Source organism: Arachis hypogaea, chromosome 2, assembly GCF_003086295.3.
Source record: "Arachis hypogaea cultivar Tifrunner chromosome 2, arahy.Tifrunner.gnm2.J5K5, whole genome shotgun sequence".
NCBI classification, from domain to species: domain Eukaryota; kingdom Viridiplantae; phylum Streptophyta; class Magnoliopsida; order Fabales; family Fabaceae; genus Arachis; species Arachis hypogaea.
Window position 1 is genome coordinate 97,209,992 of NC_092037.1, and position 16,386 is coordinate 97,226,377.

Consider the following 16,386-nt stretch of genomic DNA (forward strand, 5'->3'; position numbering starts at 1 on the left):
TGAAAATTGTTAAGACAAAACTCCGAAGTAAGATGGCTGATGAATTTCTTGCAGACAATTTGGTCATCTATATAGAGAAAGAATTAGTAGCTATTTTCGACACAAATTCAATTATAGATGATTTTGAAAATAGAAAAAAACGTCGAATAGCCTTTTCATGATATAAAACTGTAAGTGGTAATTTTTATATATTATTGTCTTACTTTGATTGAGATTATATATTTATTATTTTTTTTTAATTTTATCAATAGAAATAGTAATATAAAATATTTCTAGTAAATTATTAAATACCGCCCCCTAAATAGTTAGCCTAGCTTCGCCCCTGTTTTTAAATGTGTTCTTATTTAAGTGTAGATCTCCAATTTGGGACAAGTCTATCATAATGCCTTCTACTAAACTTTTTTCCTGAAAACCAAAGACGAGTACTAACAAAATGCTATTGTAATATAGTTTAAAACAAGCAAAAACAAAATAGTTGTACCGTTTTCATACCTCACTATTTTTCAATAAGTTGCAGAAATCTTCAGGTTTATTTATTCGAGTGAGCTTTCTAGAATCTTTATTTGATTCTTGTTGAACAACTTCCCAACCCATTTGTTGTATCAAGTCATGCATTACTATTCTATCACCGAAAATAGTTATAAGAGCTTTACGCTGAAGAGTGCTTATACCAATGTCGCCAAAGAAACCACAACAGTCTAGAAATCTTATGCATTATCCTTGTATTCTCCTCTGAAAAAGAATGCAATATCAAGGAATATGTTCTTATCTGAATCATCTAATCCATCATAACTCAATTTTAAGACATTGTAGATGTCCACATTGGGATGAACCTTGAGTTTTCTCAATGCACTTTCCCATTCTTTTATGCTCCTTGAGTGTAGAAAGGATCCCAATACTTTTAATGCTAATGGATTGCCCTTTGTGTAATTAACTGTCATTTCTGAAAGCTCTTTGTATCCATTTTCAGGATAGCTTTTGTTAAAGGCTTTTAAGCAAAATAGTTCAAGGGAACTCTTAAAACTCAATACTTGGACCTTGTATATTGCATGCACTCTTGCAGCAGTTAGTTGCTCGTCTCTAGTTGTTATAATGACCCTACTTCCTGGTGCCAAACAGATTTGTTTTATAATTAGATAATCTAATATATCTAATGTATCCACATCGTCAAGCACTATGAAGACCTTCTTCCGACTCAACCTTCTCTTAACATACATAGATCTTGCATGGGCTGATCCCTTTACAAGGAGATGTTCTCCCTCAAGTAGTTCAGAAATAAGTTTCTCATATAAGCTGTGTTCACCAGACTTTTGTAATTCTTCTCTTACATTTTGTAGAAAGCAACAACCTTCATATCGAGAGGCACATCTGTCGAATATTGCTCTAGCAATTGTTGTTTTACCTATGCCTCCCATGCCCCAAATTCCCAAAATTCGAACTTCTTCAGGGTCCATTTCCATTAGACGTTCAAGAGAGTTTAATTTTTCATCAATTCCAATAAGGCTTTCGGATGCATTTGACAAAAGATGCGACAATTTCTCCGAAATATTCTTGACAATATCTTCGATTAGTTCTGATTCATTTCTATCGTATATGGAAAAGAAAAGGAGAAAGTATACCATAATACAAGTAAAAATGGACAAGAATAAGAAGAGGAAGGGAAAAAAACAATAATAATGGAGACGAGTAATAAAAAAAAATGAGCATGTTTAAGCTGGTGATTTTGGTGAATTTATATTTTAATACTAATTATATCAAGTAATTTAGATATTTTGTCAAATATATTAAATTAATTTTTAACTTTTTTTTTTTTATAAAAGTGATTTTTTTTCCCATGTGTATCTAACTTTTTTAATATCTAAAGTAACTAATTATTATTATTTATTGCTGTTTCTTATTCTAATGTGCATTTACATGCTCTCATCCAACAGAGTATGAAAATCATGCAAATCTTTATCAGTTTGCTTTTCTCAGTTGAAACGGATATGACAAACTTAGGGTGAATGCATAACTGATAACTGTTTATTTGTACAATTTAGTAGGAAATTAGGGTGCATTTGTTTCCGAGAATAGGATAAGACAAGGGAAAGGATAAGACACTGATAGACAAAGACACAAAATTTTGTGTTTTTGTATTTTTTTTGCGATAAACTAGAACAAATTATGATTCGTTCAAAAACTTTGAGATGAAAAATATAATAATAAAAAATATAATTATAAAAAATTAACAAGAATAATGAAAGAAAAAATATAAAATAAGTTGTGTCACTTGTTAGTGTTTCTGTGTCTTTTCTGGACACAAAATACACTAATTCAGTGTCTCTGGACACATTGTCTCTGTTCATACCTCCTCTGGCAAAAACGATTTTGTGTCTCTGTGTTTCTGTTTCTGTAAACAAACGCAGTCCTAGATCTATATCCGCGCATGTCACAAAATTTAGATAGATATATAAATTAATATAAAATTTCACAATTATGTAATTACAAATTTATAAAGCTATGTGAAAAATTATGAAAATATTTAATTCAAATCTGTTTATGTAATTTTATTCAATTTAGAATTCCAAGATAATAATAATTATGATATTAAAATACTTTGATTCTTATACTAATATTTTTATGTATGTGTGAAATAATATTTTTTTTTAATCAAAACCAAATTTCTAATACAACTAAACAAAGTTAACGTTGAAAAGGTAATTTATTTAATTCCTTTTAAAACTAATCCTAAATTTAACCATTTTAAAATTAAAAAAAATATTATAGTATTAGTAAATTGATACCTCTAATTTTTAATACAATTAAATAATTTTAACTCAGAAAGGATATTTTAATCTTTTAAAATTAATTATTTTTTCTCAAAGATAGATATTTTATTGATTAATAAAATAAATGGATGGTCTAGAATAGTATTTTCTATTTTAAATATTAGAGAGGAATATATTTTATTTTAGTCTTTCTAAAATCAAATTCAATTTTCTAATACAATTAAACAACTTTAATTCTAGAAGGTATTATTTTAGTCTTTTTATTATTAAAGTCAAGTTCCTAATTTCTAATAAAACCAAATAATCTTTATTCATCCTATAGTATTTTAATATTTTCCAAATTAATCCTAAACGATTATTTAATCTTTTAAAAAATTAATTATAAAATTTTTTTAGTCCTTTAAAATTAATTCTCGAAAGGTATTTTAATTTCTTAAAATGAACTCTTTCCGTGTTTTAATCATTTTAAAAATAAATTTAAGTGTCTAATTTTTCATACAATCAAACAATATTAATTAGTCATATATAAGGATATTTTAATGTTTATAAAACTTAATCCTAAAAAGTGATTTAATTTTTTTAAATTAATTATAGGAATATTTTAATATTTTAAATACTCAAATTTATAATTTTAAATATATTTAAATAAAATTAATTCAAAAAAAATATTTTAGTCTTTTAAAAATGAACTATAAGCTAAGTGTATTTTAGTCTTTTTAATATAAAATTTAAATTTATATTTTCTAATAAAATTAAATAATTATTATTAATCACATAAAGATATTTTAGAGTTTTTAAAACTAACTTTAAAATAATATTTCACTATTTTTAGTTTTTTGAAAATAAACTATAAAAATATTTTAGTCTTTTCAAAATTAATGCTAAATGTGCATTTTAATCTTTTATAATAAACTCTGTGAATATTTTAATATTTTTAAAATCCTATTCAAATTTTAATTCTAATATCATTTAATAATCTTTAACTTATTAAAAGGGTATTTTAGTTTTTTATTAATACTAAAAGGTTGTTTTTGTTATAATGTTAAAAACGATACTCTAAATCTTTTGTAACATTACTCAAAATAATATTTTAGTCTTTTATAAATAATTAAAAGGATATTTTAGGATAAGATAAACTGTGATATATTTTTAAATTTAATTAATATTTTCAATAAAAGTATAAAAATATAAATATTGAGATTTAAAATATATAATTTATTAATTATTGATTAATGATATAATATTAAATTAAATTCAAATAAAATCAACTAGAAAGAATAATTTTTATTCTTAAAAAGAGGGATACATAAAACTCACCTATGATTGCTGCTTGCTAGATAGTAGTACATCTCTCTCTCATTTAAATTTTAGCCAACAATACTTAGACGAGTGCTAGAGGCAGCAGTTTTTGTGATTTATAGCAATCAAGTAACTATTAATGATGTGAGATTTTATCTAATAGTGTGAGATTATTCACTTTTTTTTTTGTGGTTACATACTGGCCAAAATTTAATAAAGTTGCTGGCCCTCTAGATTTTTCCTATTTTTTGGTACACTTTTTAATACATTTTTTAACTTCAATATTAGAAGTGATTCATAAGAAATAAAAATTAAAAAATTGATTTTTTTTTTACCTAAAAAAATACACCAAAATTATATATAAAATGATATAGATATGATTTCTCTATTAGTCTATTTAAAGTAAACTAATTTGATGTAAGAGCAAAGATTAACTCACTATATATAGGGGTAATAAATATAAAATTAAATAACAAACAGTAAAAGAGGCTAAATAACAAAAGCATGTATTTTTATAGATGAAAAAATTTACCGATATTTCGATGGATAATGAATTCCAGATAAATTTGCCGTCTTTTTCAAAACAGATTTCCAACTCTGCATAATTTCCTCTTCATATCTCTCTTTGTGGACATCAAAAGCTTCTGCCAAAATTCCTTTTTGATGCCTTACATGAGAAGGATCAACATTATAAAAAACAGGTATCACAATCCTTTTATATTGTTCCATGCATTCAATAATCTTCACAAGCTCTTCCATACACCATCTCGAAGAAGCATAGTGTTTGGAGAAGATGACCAATGAAATGTATGATTGCTCAATTGCTCGAAGGAGGGTGGGTGAAATCTCATCTCCCGGATGAAGCTTTTTATCGTCAACAAAGAAATCAATTTGATTACGATGCAAGTCTTTCGTCAAATGACTAAGAAAAGAAGTGCGAATGTCTATTCCTCGAAAACTGACGAAGACATCATGTTTGATTAGAGGAACATTGAAAGCAGATGAACTAGAGAAAGGAGAATATGCCATCGAATGTTTTGTGTGTTAGTGTGGTGTGATGAATTCTTAGCTAAAGACTAAGCTTATATAATGAACCAAGTGAAGTTAAGTAGTCAAACATAATGATAGCTAGGTGGCTAGGTTCTTCCTGCTTGTTTCTTCGTTGATTTAAAGGTCTCTATAATGATGAGAGTGATCCTTTCCATGGAGAAAAAATTAGATAGTGTCAATTGTTTAATCTTATTTTTTATTTTTTTTATATTTATTTTTTGTTCTACTTATAAAATTAATTAACGATGAGAGATTATATTTTATTCTTTTAAGTATTAAAAAAATTGGAGATGATCCATTCTCCTATAATGATAGCTTTGCTTTACTTAAGTGGGCTCATCCCCCTTCAATTATGCTGAGTATTATTCGGTGTCTCGATCTATGGTCCTCATTTTAAGACATACAGGAAGAAGAAATACTAAAAAATAAAATACTTATTTTATATTTTGAGTTTTTTATTTATACTTTTTTTTTAAAGTAAGGAAGAAAAATTTTTCTTTTACAATTTTTGAAAAGTACATAACAAATGTTCTGAGTTATCTATTTGAACTTTTAAAAAAAAAAAGATTAATTTACAAATGTATTCCTATATTTCTGGTGAAAGATAAGTTTTTCTATTAAAAAATTAATACCTTTTAAATGTAATACTATACAAATATTAATACTCTTAATGTGAGATTTTTTTTATTGCACACATCTTTAAAATTAAAAAAAATTATAATTGGTTATTGCTTGTTAAAACTAAAACATTAATTTTATTTTATTTTTTAAAAAAATTGCTTTGGTGTCTGCACACATTAATGTGTAATTGTGTATACAAAATTTTGTTATATATATTTCTTATTATTATTAAAAGAATTTACTTTAAATTAAAGTGTTAATAATATAACATGTTTTTTTATTAATAACTTATGTAATTATTCTATTTTATATAAATAATACAGAACAATACTTTTCAAACATAGCATATAATGTCAAATAGTTTTTTATTCTGTATGACCATAATTGTAATTTTCATAAAAGGTGCTTACATATTTTTTATTACAGATAATTTAATTTACTTCTTATTCTAATAAAATGTACTTTTATAAGTAAATTCAAACATAAAATATTTTTTATTTTTATTTTTAAAAACCTCTAAATTGTACCAAAAAAGAAGTTGGATAGTTGGTCTAAGGTTGATAGTAATGTATTTGTTGTCAATACGGACAGTAGTTATGTATGTGTGTCCGTGGAGAGTAACTTGCAAGTCATTAAACTAAAAACCAAATGATCTCTCGCGAGATTAACTTATCAAAACCTTTTAAAAGCAAATAATAATTACATACCTAATGAAATAGTTTTTTCATTCTCACTTAAAAAATTTCAAATTCGAGCATCACTCTTAATTTAAAAAAAAAAAAACATAGTTACATAAACATTTTTTTTTGGTAAAGTAATGGGGCCTAAGCCCAAAAAAAAAGAAACTAACTGATTTGACTAATGGGTCTAGAGACCCTCCAATCTTGCTCTATGAGAATCTCTAAATTTAGCTTAGGTTTATCAATAAAGCTATATCCAAATGGTTTGTTTAAACTATGTTTAGCCATCCAGTCAGCATAGGTGTTGCCTCCCCTTAGAATATGCTGAACTCTAACTTCCCAAGGTTTCACCAGCTGGTCTTGAACTTTTCTTAAAAGAGAATTATACTGACTATGAGATTCTCCTTTCATGATCTGTTGGCAAACTTCTAGGGCATCTGTTTCAACAATAATTTTTCTTATTCCCAAGTCCCAAGCTGTTTGTAAACCATAAAAGATCCCCCACATCTCCGCTTGAAAGACTTGACTATTGCCAATCTTTGCCTGGAAACCTGCAACCCACTCTCCATTCCACGTTCTGATTAAACCACCACAACCAGCCACATTTCTCGCTTTTGAAACTGCACCATCAGTGTTCAATTTTACCCACCCAATAGGAGGAGGTGTCCATATGCCTTCCTGGCTTTTGGTTCCATTTATTGTGCATTTCTGACTTCTTCTTTCGTAGGCTTTCTTGTTATTATTGAGGAAATTCCTAATCACTTCAACAGCATTCTTGGGTCTTATAAAAGGAGGAGAGAAAACCTCAAGATTTCTCCACTTCCATATCATCCAACAAGAGACAAAAAACTCATCTACCCACTCATATGGTGACTTACCAATGGAATTTTGCAAGTTTAATTCTATCCATTCATGAAAGTTGATGTTAAAAAACAGGGCTGCAGCAGTGGGGTTGATGAGCTTCACCCATATAGTCGCAGCTCTTGGACAGTCTCTTATCACATGCAAGATAGTTTCAGGTTGATGCTGACAATGATGACAATTGGGATTGGTTCCCATCATAGAGGCTCTTCTGCTGGCTGTTAGAATTCTACCATGTAACAGTTGCCATATAAAAACCTTTATTCTCTCTGGTCCTTTCCATTTCCAAATTCGCATCCATCTGTCTGTATTATCATTCACATCCGACTCAGCAAGCATTTTATAAGCTGAAGCGACTGTAAATTGCCCACTCGAAGATTGGGTCCATCACAACGAGTCCTTCAAATTACTAGAAGGGGGAGGAATAGCTCTGATTTTATCAATAATAGAAGGAGGGATGAGTGTATATAAATCAACCAATTTCCAATCTCCTTGATTGTCCACATAATTTACAACCAAATCTGCCTCTCTTCCAGTTGGAATTGGATTGATGGCAGCTCTCTCAAGACAGTCTTCATTAGGTATCCATTTATCATTCCAGAAAGATATGCTTGTTCCGTCTCCAACAACTCTTCTACAATTATTGTCCACTATATGCCACAATTTAACCAGTTCTTTCCAAGTGGGAGAATCAGAAGCTTTAAAACTGATACCTGAATCCTCTCTGCTATGGATATACTTATGATAAAAAACTTGAGCCCACAAGTTATTAGGTTCAGTCAATAATCTCCAAACCAGTTTCATTAAGAAAGCATCATTAACAAGGTTGAGTCTCCTAAGCCCCATTCCCCCTTGATTTTTGGGAAGGCAGAGAGTTTGCCAGCTAACATGGTGCATTCTTTTCTAATTTGAATTGTCACCCCATATGAATCTCCTTTGCATTTTCTCCATTTCTTGACAAATACCTTTTGGAATCCTCATATGCTGCATATCAAAATTAGCAATGGGATTTAAGATCGACTTGGAGAGGGTTATTCTACCGGCTAGCGACAAACAATGAGACTTCCACCCCTTTAACTTGCTTTGCATTCTTTCCAGAATATTCTTAAACTTGTCCTTCCCTTTCCTGTGATTGGTGATGTCTGCTCCCAAATACCTCCCCAAACAATTATTTTCTTTGTAATGGCATAAGTTAATAATAGCTTTTCTGTCTGTCCCTCTAACATTGCTGGAGAAAGTTATAGAGGTTTTCGTATCACTTACTTTCAGCCCTGAAGCAGCACAGAAGGCTTTCATAGATTCAAGAATCACTTTCATTTGTTCCTCGGTAGCTTCTCCAAAGACTAGCAAATCGTCTACAAAGAGGAGGTGGGATATGGGAGGCCCTTGTCTACCCACAGTGATTGGATTCCAAACTCCTTTCTCCACAAGATCTTCAATGAGATGAGATAATCTATCAATAGCTATGACAAAAAGATAAGGAGATATTGGGTCACCTTGTCTAATACCTCGAGAAGGTTTGAAAATTTCTGTCTTCCCCCCATTCCAAAGAACATTGTACGAGACAGTAGAAACACAACTCATTATAATCTGTAACAGTTGCCCTTCTAATCCGAAGTCTACCAGGCACTCTTTAAGGAAATCCCAACGAAGCCGATCATATGCTTTCTCAAAATCAAATTTGATCGCCATAAATCCTCTGCGCCCTTTCATCTTTTTCATGGCATGAGTTAATTCTTTAGCTATCAAGATGTTGTCATGTATTATTCTGCCAGGCACAAAGCTGGATTGGAAGGGGGAGATTCGATCCTTTAGTGCAGGCTTCATCCTATTCACGATGATCTTTGAAAGACACTTATAACTCACATTACATAATGAAATGGGTCTGAATTGGTTGATGGTCTCTGGTAACTTCACCTTGGGGATGAGGGTAATTAATGTTTGATTGACAGTTTCTACCATACTTGGCATGCTCCAGAGAATGTGGATTAGTTGTCCAATGCTCCCTTTAAATATGTTCCAATTCTCCTTGAAAAAAATGGCTGGATAGCCATCCGGACCCGGTGCCTTGAAGGAGCCTATACCAAAGAGGGCATCTTGAATTTCTTTTTCTGTTGGTTTTAAATTGAGGCTTCTTTTAATGTCCTCTTCCAACATGGGATAGTTTCTTGTGGTAATTAGAGCCGGAGAAAGAGAGCTATCATGTCTGTAAAGGCATTTAAAGAATTCCACTACATGTTGGCGGAGCTCCTCTTGATTTTCAATCCAATCACCTCTTGGGTTCATAAGCTTTAAAATTCTATTTCTTCTTCTTCTAATGATTGTTTTTGTATGGTAATATTTGGTATTTCTATCTCCCTCTACTATCCAAGTTTCTCTCGATTTCTGCAACCACATAATTTCTTCTCTGTCCAAAATTTCTTCCAGCTCGTTCGTCAGATTTCTCTCCAACTCTTCCAAAAAAGGGTTTCTTCCATAAGATGCTGCTTTTTGAATTCCTCCAATTCTCCTCATAAGTGATATTTTTTGTTTGCCAATGTGACCAAAAACCTCTTTGTTCCAAACCATCAAATTTTCAGCAAGAGCCGATAAGGATCTCCCCCACTGTTGAGCTCCACTCCAATGACTTTCTACAAACTGCTTGAAATCAGGGTGTCTACTCCACATTGCTTCAAACCTAAAAGGTTTGTTGTTTGCAAGGTTATCTTTGGGCTTCATAGATATTAAAAGGGGGTGATGATCTGACTTAACACGCGCTAGAACTTCAACTCTCGCCTCATGAAATTTAATTCTCCAGTCTGCATTAGCTAGAGCTCGATCTAGCCTCTTGAAAACTCTTTCAAGATTCTCCCATTGCGGTCCCCTCCAAGTGAACTTTGGCCCCACTGATCCTAGATCAATCAACATACATTCTTCAATCCATCTTTTGAATCTCCTGCAAGCTCCAACATCCGTCCGACCTCCCCCTTTCTTCTCTGAAGGATCTACTATATCATTAAAGTCGCCCACTACTAACCATGGACCTCTGATCCCATTCTTAACCATCTTGATATCATTCCAAAGTTCTCTCCTATTCACCTCTTGAGGACTTGCGTACACAGCAGTTAGGAACCAATCATCATCATAATCCTTCTTAACATTCATGTGAACATATTGTGTTTTGGATTTCAAGGTACTTATAACAATATTTGGATCCTTCCACATCACCCATATACCCCCACTAAAACCAACAGCTTCCTCAATATAATAAAAATCAAATCCAAAATTACTAATGATCTTCCTAGCTTTCTCACCACTGCATCTTGTTTCCAGTAGAATGACTATATCAGGCTTATTAATCCTTATAATTTCCAAAAATGTGCGACTAAATGACTCACTAGCAGCACCCCTACAGTTCCAGCACATAACTATCATTAGAAAATAAAAGAAAGGTAGGAATAACACCAACCTATTCTACCATAGGCATGTCTTCGTCTCCCTCTGGAGCAAACCCATGCTGAATCCCCAGTGATATTTCATTCTCTACATTAAGCTTAATTGGCTCTGATTGCTGGGGTGAGTTGGGCCTTGTTTCCTCATATTTTCTGATAGCCTCCAACATAACATCTGTTCCTATGGAATTCAGATCAGGAGGTGCAGGAGGTGGTCCTTGATGGTCTTCCATGTTCTCATCCTCTTGAATCATCTCAGGGACAAACTCTTCAACCATACTTGTCTGTTGAAGTGAATCCTCAATATTTTGCTTAGTGGGAGACTCTAGAAGAGGAACATCATTAGTGATTGGGACAGAAGAGGTTGTCTGTGCAGGGGTCAAGTTGTTCTGTTGGTTAATCAGGTGGAAAGTAGGTTCTGTGTTTGGATTCTGCTGTGAAAGAGTCCTGTGTTGGGTCAAGGGGTTGTGAGCTTGATTAGTCAAGTATGGACTCATACCAGGCTTAGATGTAGATGGCTCAGAGTTAGGATTCTTTTTTGTGGGCGTTTGTGGGTTCGTTTTTTGTGCTTGTTTTTGGACTTTTTGTTGACTTGGTTATGGGGCACAAAATTTATAGGCTGGGAAGATGGACTCGGGACTTTACTTGGAATTTCTTTAAAATTTGTAGGTTTCAAGCCAACGGCTACCTCAGCATGATTATTCCCTTCATCATTCTCTCTCAGAATGGTAAATCTCGTACCTTCTTTGCTTTGAGGATTCCTAGTACCATCCACATTCATACCTCCACCTTCTGCTCCACTATTCCCTTTTGTTGCTCTCTTTCCACGATTTGTCCTTTTGACTACCATCCAAGGACCATAATCACCTCCTTCCTCTTGAATTACACTTTTACCCTTATTATTGGAATTGTCGTTACTGTCCTCCTTCATTTCACCATTCTGGGCCGGTTGAGTTCTTCCTCCATCTTCCTTCTGAGCAGATTGATCACCTTCTTCATCTCCCTTCTTCTTATCATGTAAATCAATTCCATTGCCAGGCGTCTCTTGCACCTTTGATTTTGGGCAGTTGAATTTATAATGACCAACCATGCCACACCCAAAACAGATGTTGTGCAAGCCCTCATACTCGACAGTGTATCTCACTCCATTAATGGAGTACTGAGAAACTAGAGGTTCTGTTAAATCTAACTCTACACAGAGCCGAGCGAATTTACCACGACATTTATCCGCTGTGTTTGAGTCCACCTTCAAAGTTCTCCCAAGAATGTTTCCAATCTTCTTTAGCATCTCCTCTTCATAATACTCAATGGCTAAACCCGGGAGCCTCACCCACGCTACAATATAATCTATGGTAGCTTCAACCGGATTGAAATTTGGCTTCCATGGTCTCAGGGCTAGATAATGATCAAAAATCCTCCAAGGTCCTCCAGTTAAAGCAAAGTCCAAATCCTCCTGAGAGAAGAATTTTACTATAAAGTAATCATTTCCCAAATCTATTACCTCAATGGATCCCTGTTTGCTCCACATAGATTCAAGCATCCTGCTTAGAACTGGAAGGGAGATCCTCCTTCCCAAAAGCTTTACTATAAGAGTATCCCACCAAGGATGTCTAAACTTTTTTAAACCAGCTTCATTGATGACAAAATTAAACATCCCATTCACCTTCTCTACTCTGATATCTGGCTCTTGCTGTTTATCAATTTTCTGGTTTCTGAGTACTTGTGTTGGAGCGATTTCCATAACTTCATCCTCATCCTCTGAAATTTTCTCAGACTCTGAGAACTCATCATCTTCCATCTCTCCCACTGGAGTTTTTCCTCCTTTCACAGCCTCACTGAAAGTTTTGTGCCCAGTACCTGCCCGTTCGTATTCCTCCTCTGCTCCTATCATCCAATCTTCTTCTCTAGGTACCAGTGTTACTTCTCCCGTGAAAACTTGACCCTCTCCTTCCTTGCGCACTTTTTTCATGAGTCGCTGCATCTGATCTTGCTCCGTTCGGTGCGGTTGTCTCGGTACATGTGCCCGAGAATGTCCCCCACGAACAAATCCCCCTCTCATGGCGGTGAATAATTGTGCCAGCTGCTTCTTTTTCACGCGGAAGTTTCTGTGATTTTTACATAAACATTATTAATGGAGAACCAACTTGTAAGTGAATAGAATAATCGCCCAAAATATGTATGTGGGGTTCATTTATGTAAAATATATGGCATGAAAGCACAGAATCTGTGTGTTGTTTTTACGTGTTTACTGGTGATCTTTTGTATTTCGTTTTGCTTAATGTTGTTGTTCTCAACTTTTCTTCATTGCCGTGATGCAACATGATCAAAATATATCAATCATTCTATCTGTATATTAAACATCAATCATTAATTAATTAATTAATATATATAAAAATATGTATTTATTACTTTAAATTTTATTATATTATTATAAATACATTAGATTATTCTATTATTATATATTTAATTATTCTAATGATTTATTATTTAATTAAAAAATTATATAAATTAATAAACCAACCCCAAACTAATAAGTCATGTTAGCTTCTTTCGCAACTTGCTTCCTCTTTCGTATCTATATGTTCTATTATTATTTTATTCTTCATTGCTCTCAGTTATTGTATCTTTCGCAAATGGTTCCAAGAATGTGAGATAGAAATTAGAAAGTAGAAACAAAACAAAACATAAAAACAACACGCTTTTGGTCTTATGGCAATTACCAAGTGGTTATCACCAAGAAGCTTTTGTCATTTGTTATAAATTTCAGGTTTATTACCTCTTGTCTCTATATTATTTACTCAATTTTATATTATACCACTATAACCTTAAAAATTAGGATTGAGTTCATATTTTGAATTCAAATTTATAATAAAATCCTTTAAATAACTTTATTAGTAGTTATTACCAAAAAATTATTAGATATGTTATTAGGCAAAAATTCGCATGGCAATCTCTAAAAAAGGTCACGTGAGTAACTTGTTTATATATGGGCTCTACTCATTCAATTAATAGTTTAATACACGCCATGTCTCTATATCCCTTTGTGTATTACAATTTCTATGTTCTTTCTCTCTATACGAGTTTTAAGTAACCATACCGTGTGGTTGGTCGTTTTTTTTTTATTTTTTTAATTAGGTTAGCATATATAGCGTGTGCTTCTTCTTCTCTAATAAACATACTTGTATATTAAAATAAGTTTGCCTACTACAATTGAATGAACTCCAACCAGAACATGCTTTTATTTCAATAAGGAGCACAAAATTCTTTGAAACATAGTCACCGATAACTGAGGTGAAAGGGTAACATATCCCAAGCAACCAAAATGCATGACATGAATGTTAGTCTAATCAGTTAGCAAAGCCAATAAATGAAACAAGCAATAGAATCTCAATCCAACAAGTACAAATCACAAATCAAAGATGAATTGCAAGTTATGATGAATTGAATCCTGAACTAACTGCCAAAACTTTCGTTTTGGTCAGAGTTCTTGAAAACAAATAATTTTTAGAAAAAAGGACAAATAGGTCCTTGATCTTTTGTCCCAAGGACATTTTCGATCTTAACTATTGAAAAATACTTTTAAGTTTTTGACATTCACAAAACTTGGACGGATCAATCCCTCCGTTCAAATGCCTCCATCAGACCCAATAGAAAAGACTGACATGGCTCCCGTAATGCTTGTTACGCGTACGCGTGGCAAACATTTCTCTCATGCGTACGCGTGTGCGTCGCCATGAATTCAACAAATGCTTATTTCTTCATCAATTCTCCACTTTGCATACTTTTTTTTTCCATTTCTTTCAAGTCATTTTTGTCTTCAAAACTGTTGTTCAAAGATTGCTGCTCTAGGTAAAAATAGAAAACCTATTTTCTCTCTTGCGAAGCCAATTTCTCCCACTTCGAACTTCCAATCAACATCTCCACGGACCAGAATGAAGAACAAGATGATGAAAACACGCAGTTCAAATTTCAAGCCGATCCAACGATGAATAAATGAGAAACTGCCATTTGAAATTTACTGTTCTGCATAAAAACGGGAATTCTATTTTCCTCTTCTCTCTCACTTGGTGGCTACACTCACATACTCTCAAAAGACTCCAAAATCTTATTAGGGTTGTGACACTAGGGTACAAGAATACAAAAAAAAAAATTAGGCTTGGACCTCACAAAGGAGAGAAAAACCCAACACTGGCCACCTCCATACCCAAAACGAATTTGAAGTTTTCTAAGTCCTTAACCTTGAATTTGTCATCAACTAAAGTTTTAATTGATTCAATTTCATGAATGTCATTACTAGAACCAAATCATCAACATAGATCATTGATGCGCGAGCATCTTTTCTATCTTTTTCTAGTGAATTTACATTCAATTTGTTGAGTTTAATAAATAATTAATTATCTTTTAGCCACTATAGATGCTACTCTGAGTCATGTGCAATTCTGTTTATTTTAGGTAGCATTCAACTGGATTTGATGGCGTTTCCACAGAAAAAAAGAAGAAGGCGAATGACGCTGTTAACCTTGACCTCTCTGCACTCAAACTTGAATATCTCAAGCTACAGAGGTCCAATGAATGTGATCTCAGTGACGTTGGAAAGCTAACTTTCAGAGCTTTCCAACGATGTATAATAATCCATACTTCTTCTCCACCAAACTAGAAAGGATGGCGCCTAACTTGAGATTTCTCAAGTTAGACGCCAAGACAAGCCATCCACATCAATCCAATGCAGCCAAGTGTGCGCTAGGCGCAAGGATGAAACAAAAGGCACCCAAGAACGCTGGCTAGGCTGCGTCTAACTTGAGATTTTTCAAGTTAGGCGCAAGACAGTATCAACAACACGCAACAATTAGCGTGACTCCAAGTAAGGCGCAATGAAACCCCAAGTTAGGCGCAGCACATGAGAGCAAATGTACTCTTTCTCATTGCATGCCTCAAGTAAGGCGTGGCTTGATGCCAAGTTAGGCGTGCCTTCCTATGAATCAAGTGGTCCTCATTCATCAATTGAAGATGCACGAAGATTATATTTTAATTCTAATTAAACTTTATTTTATTTAAAAATAGGAAAAGATATTATTTAGTTTTAGAAATTATAATTTACATTAATTAGGATTAGATAAAAAATGGAAAAGAATCAGCCCTTTGGGCTCCTCTCTTCTCTTCGACCTCATTCCAAAATTTACAGTTTTATGAATCCTAGTTTTCTCTCTGAACCATGAGCAACTAAACCTCCATTGTTAAAGTTAGGAGCTCTGTCTATTGTATGGATTGATACTATTATATTTCTATTTTAATTCATGTACTGATTTATAATTCAAGAATTGTTTTCGTTCTTTATCTTATGAATTTGGGTGGAACAGAAGTATGACCCTTGTTCTAATTGAGTTCTTGTATAACTTGGAAAAGCTCTTTACTTGAACAACAGCTTGAAAATAATTTCTCCTAAATTTCTAATTATCTGGACTTAACGGGATACGTGACATATAATCCTCTTATATTTGGGTAATTAGGATTTCTGTGGCATATAGACTATAATTAAACTTCACCCTCTAATTGGAATTAAGTGACCAAGGAATTGGCGGCTGGTGAATTTTAGAGGAGACTAAAAAGGTCTAAGGAATTAGGGTTTAGTCACATATAGTTTGCCATGAATTAAATCTTGCATGATTAAAATAGTTA

At 32.7% G+C, this 16,386-nt stretch overlaps 1 protein-coding gene across 1 annotated transcript; it reads right to left on the reverse strand.

Moving 5' to 3' along the window:
- Window positions 1-511: 511 nt before the first annotated feature.
- Window positions 512-5,194, reverse strand: LOC112754607 (TMV resistance protein N-like). Its single transcript, XM_025802308.3, has 2 exons — window positions 4,600-5,194; window positions 512-1,584 (listed from the first exon to the last, which is right to left on the reverse strand). Exons 1-2 carry the CDS (start codon window positions 5,094-5,096, stop codon window positions 708-710), a joined length of 1,374 nt encoding a protein of 457 aa, XP_025658093.1. The 5' UTR covers window positions 5,097-5,194; the 3' UTR covers window positions 512-707.
- Window positions 5,195-16,386: the final 11,192 nt, after the last annotated feature.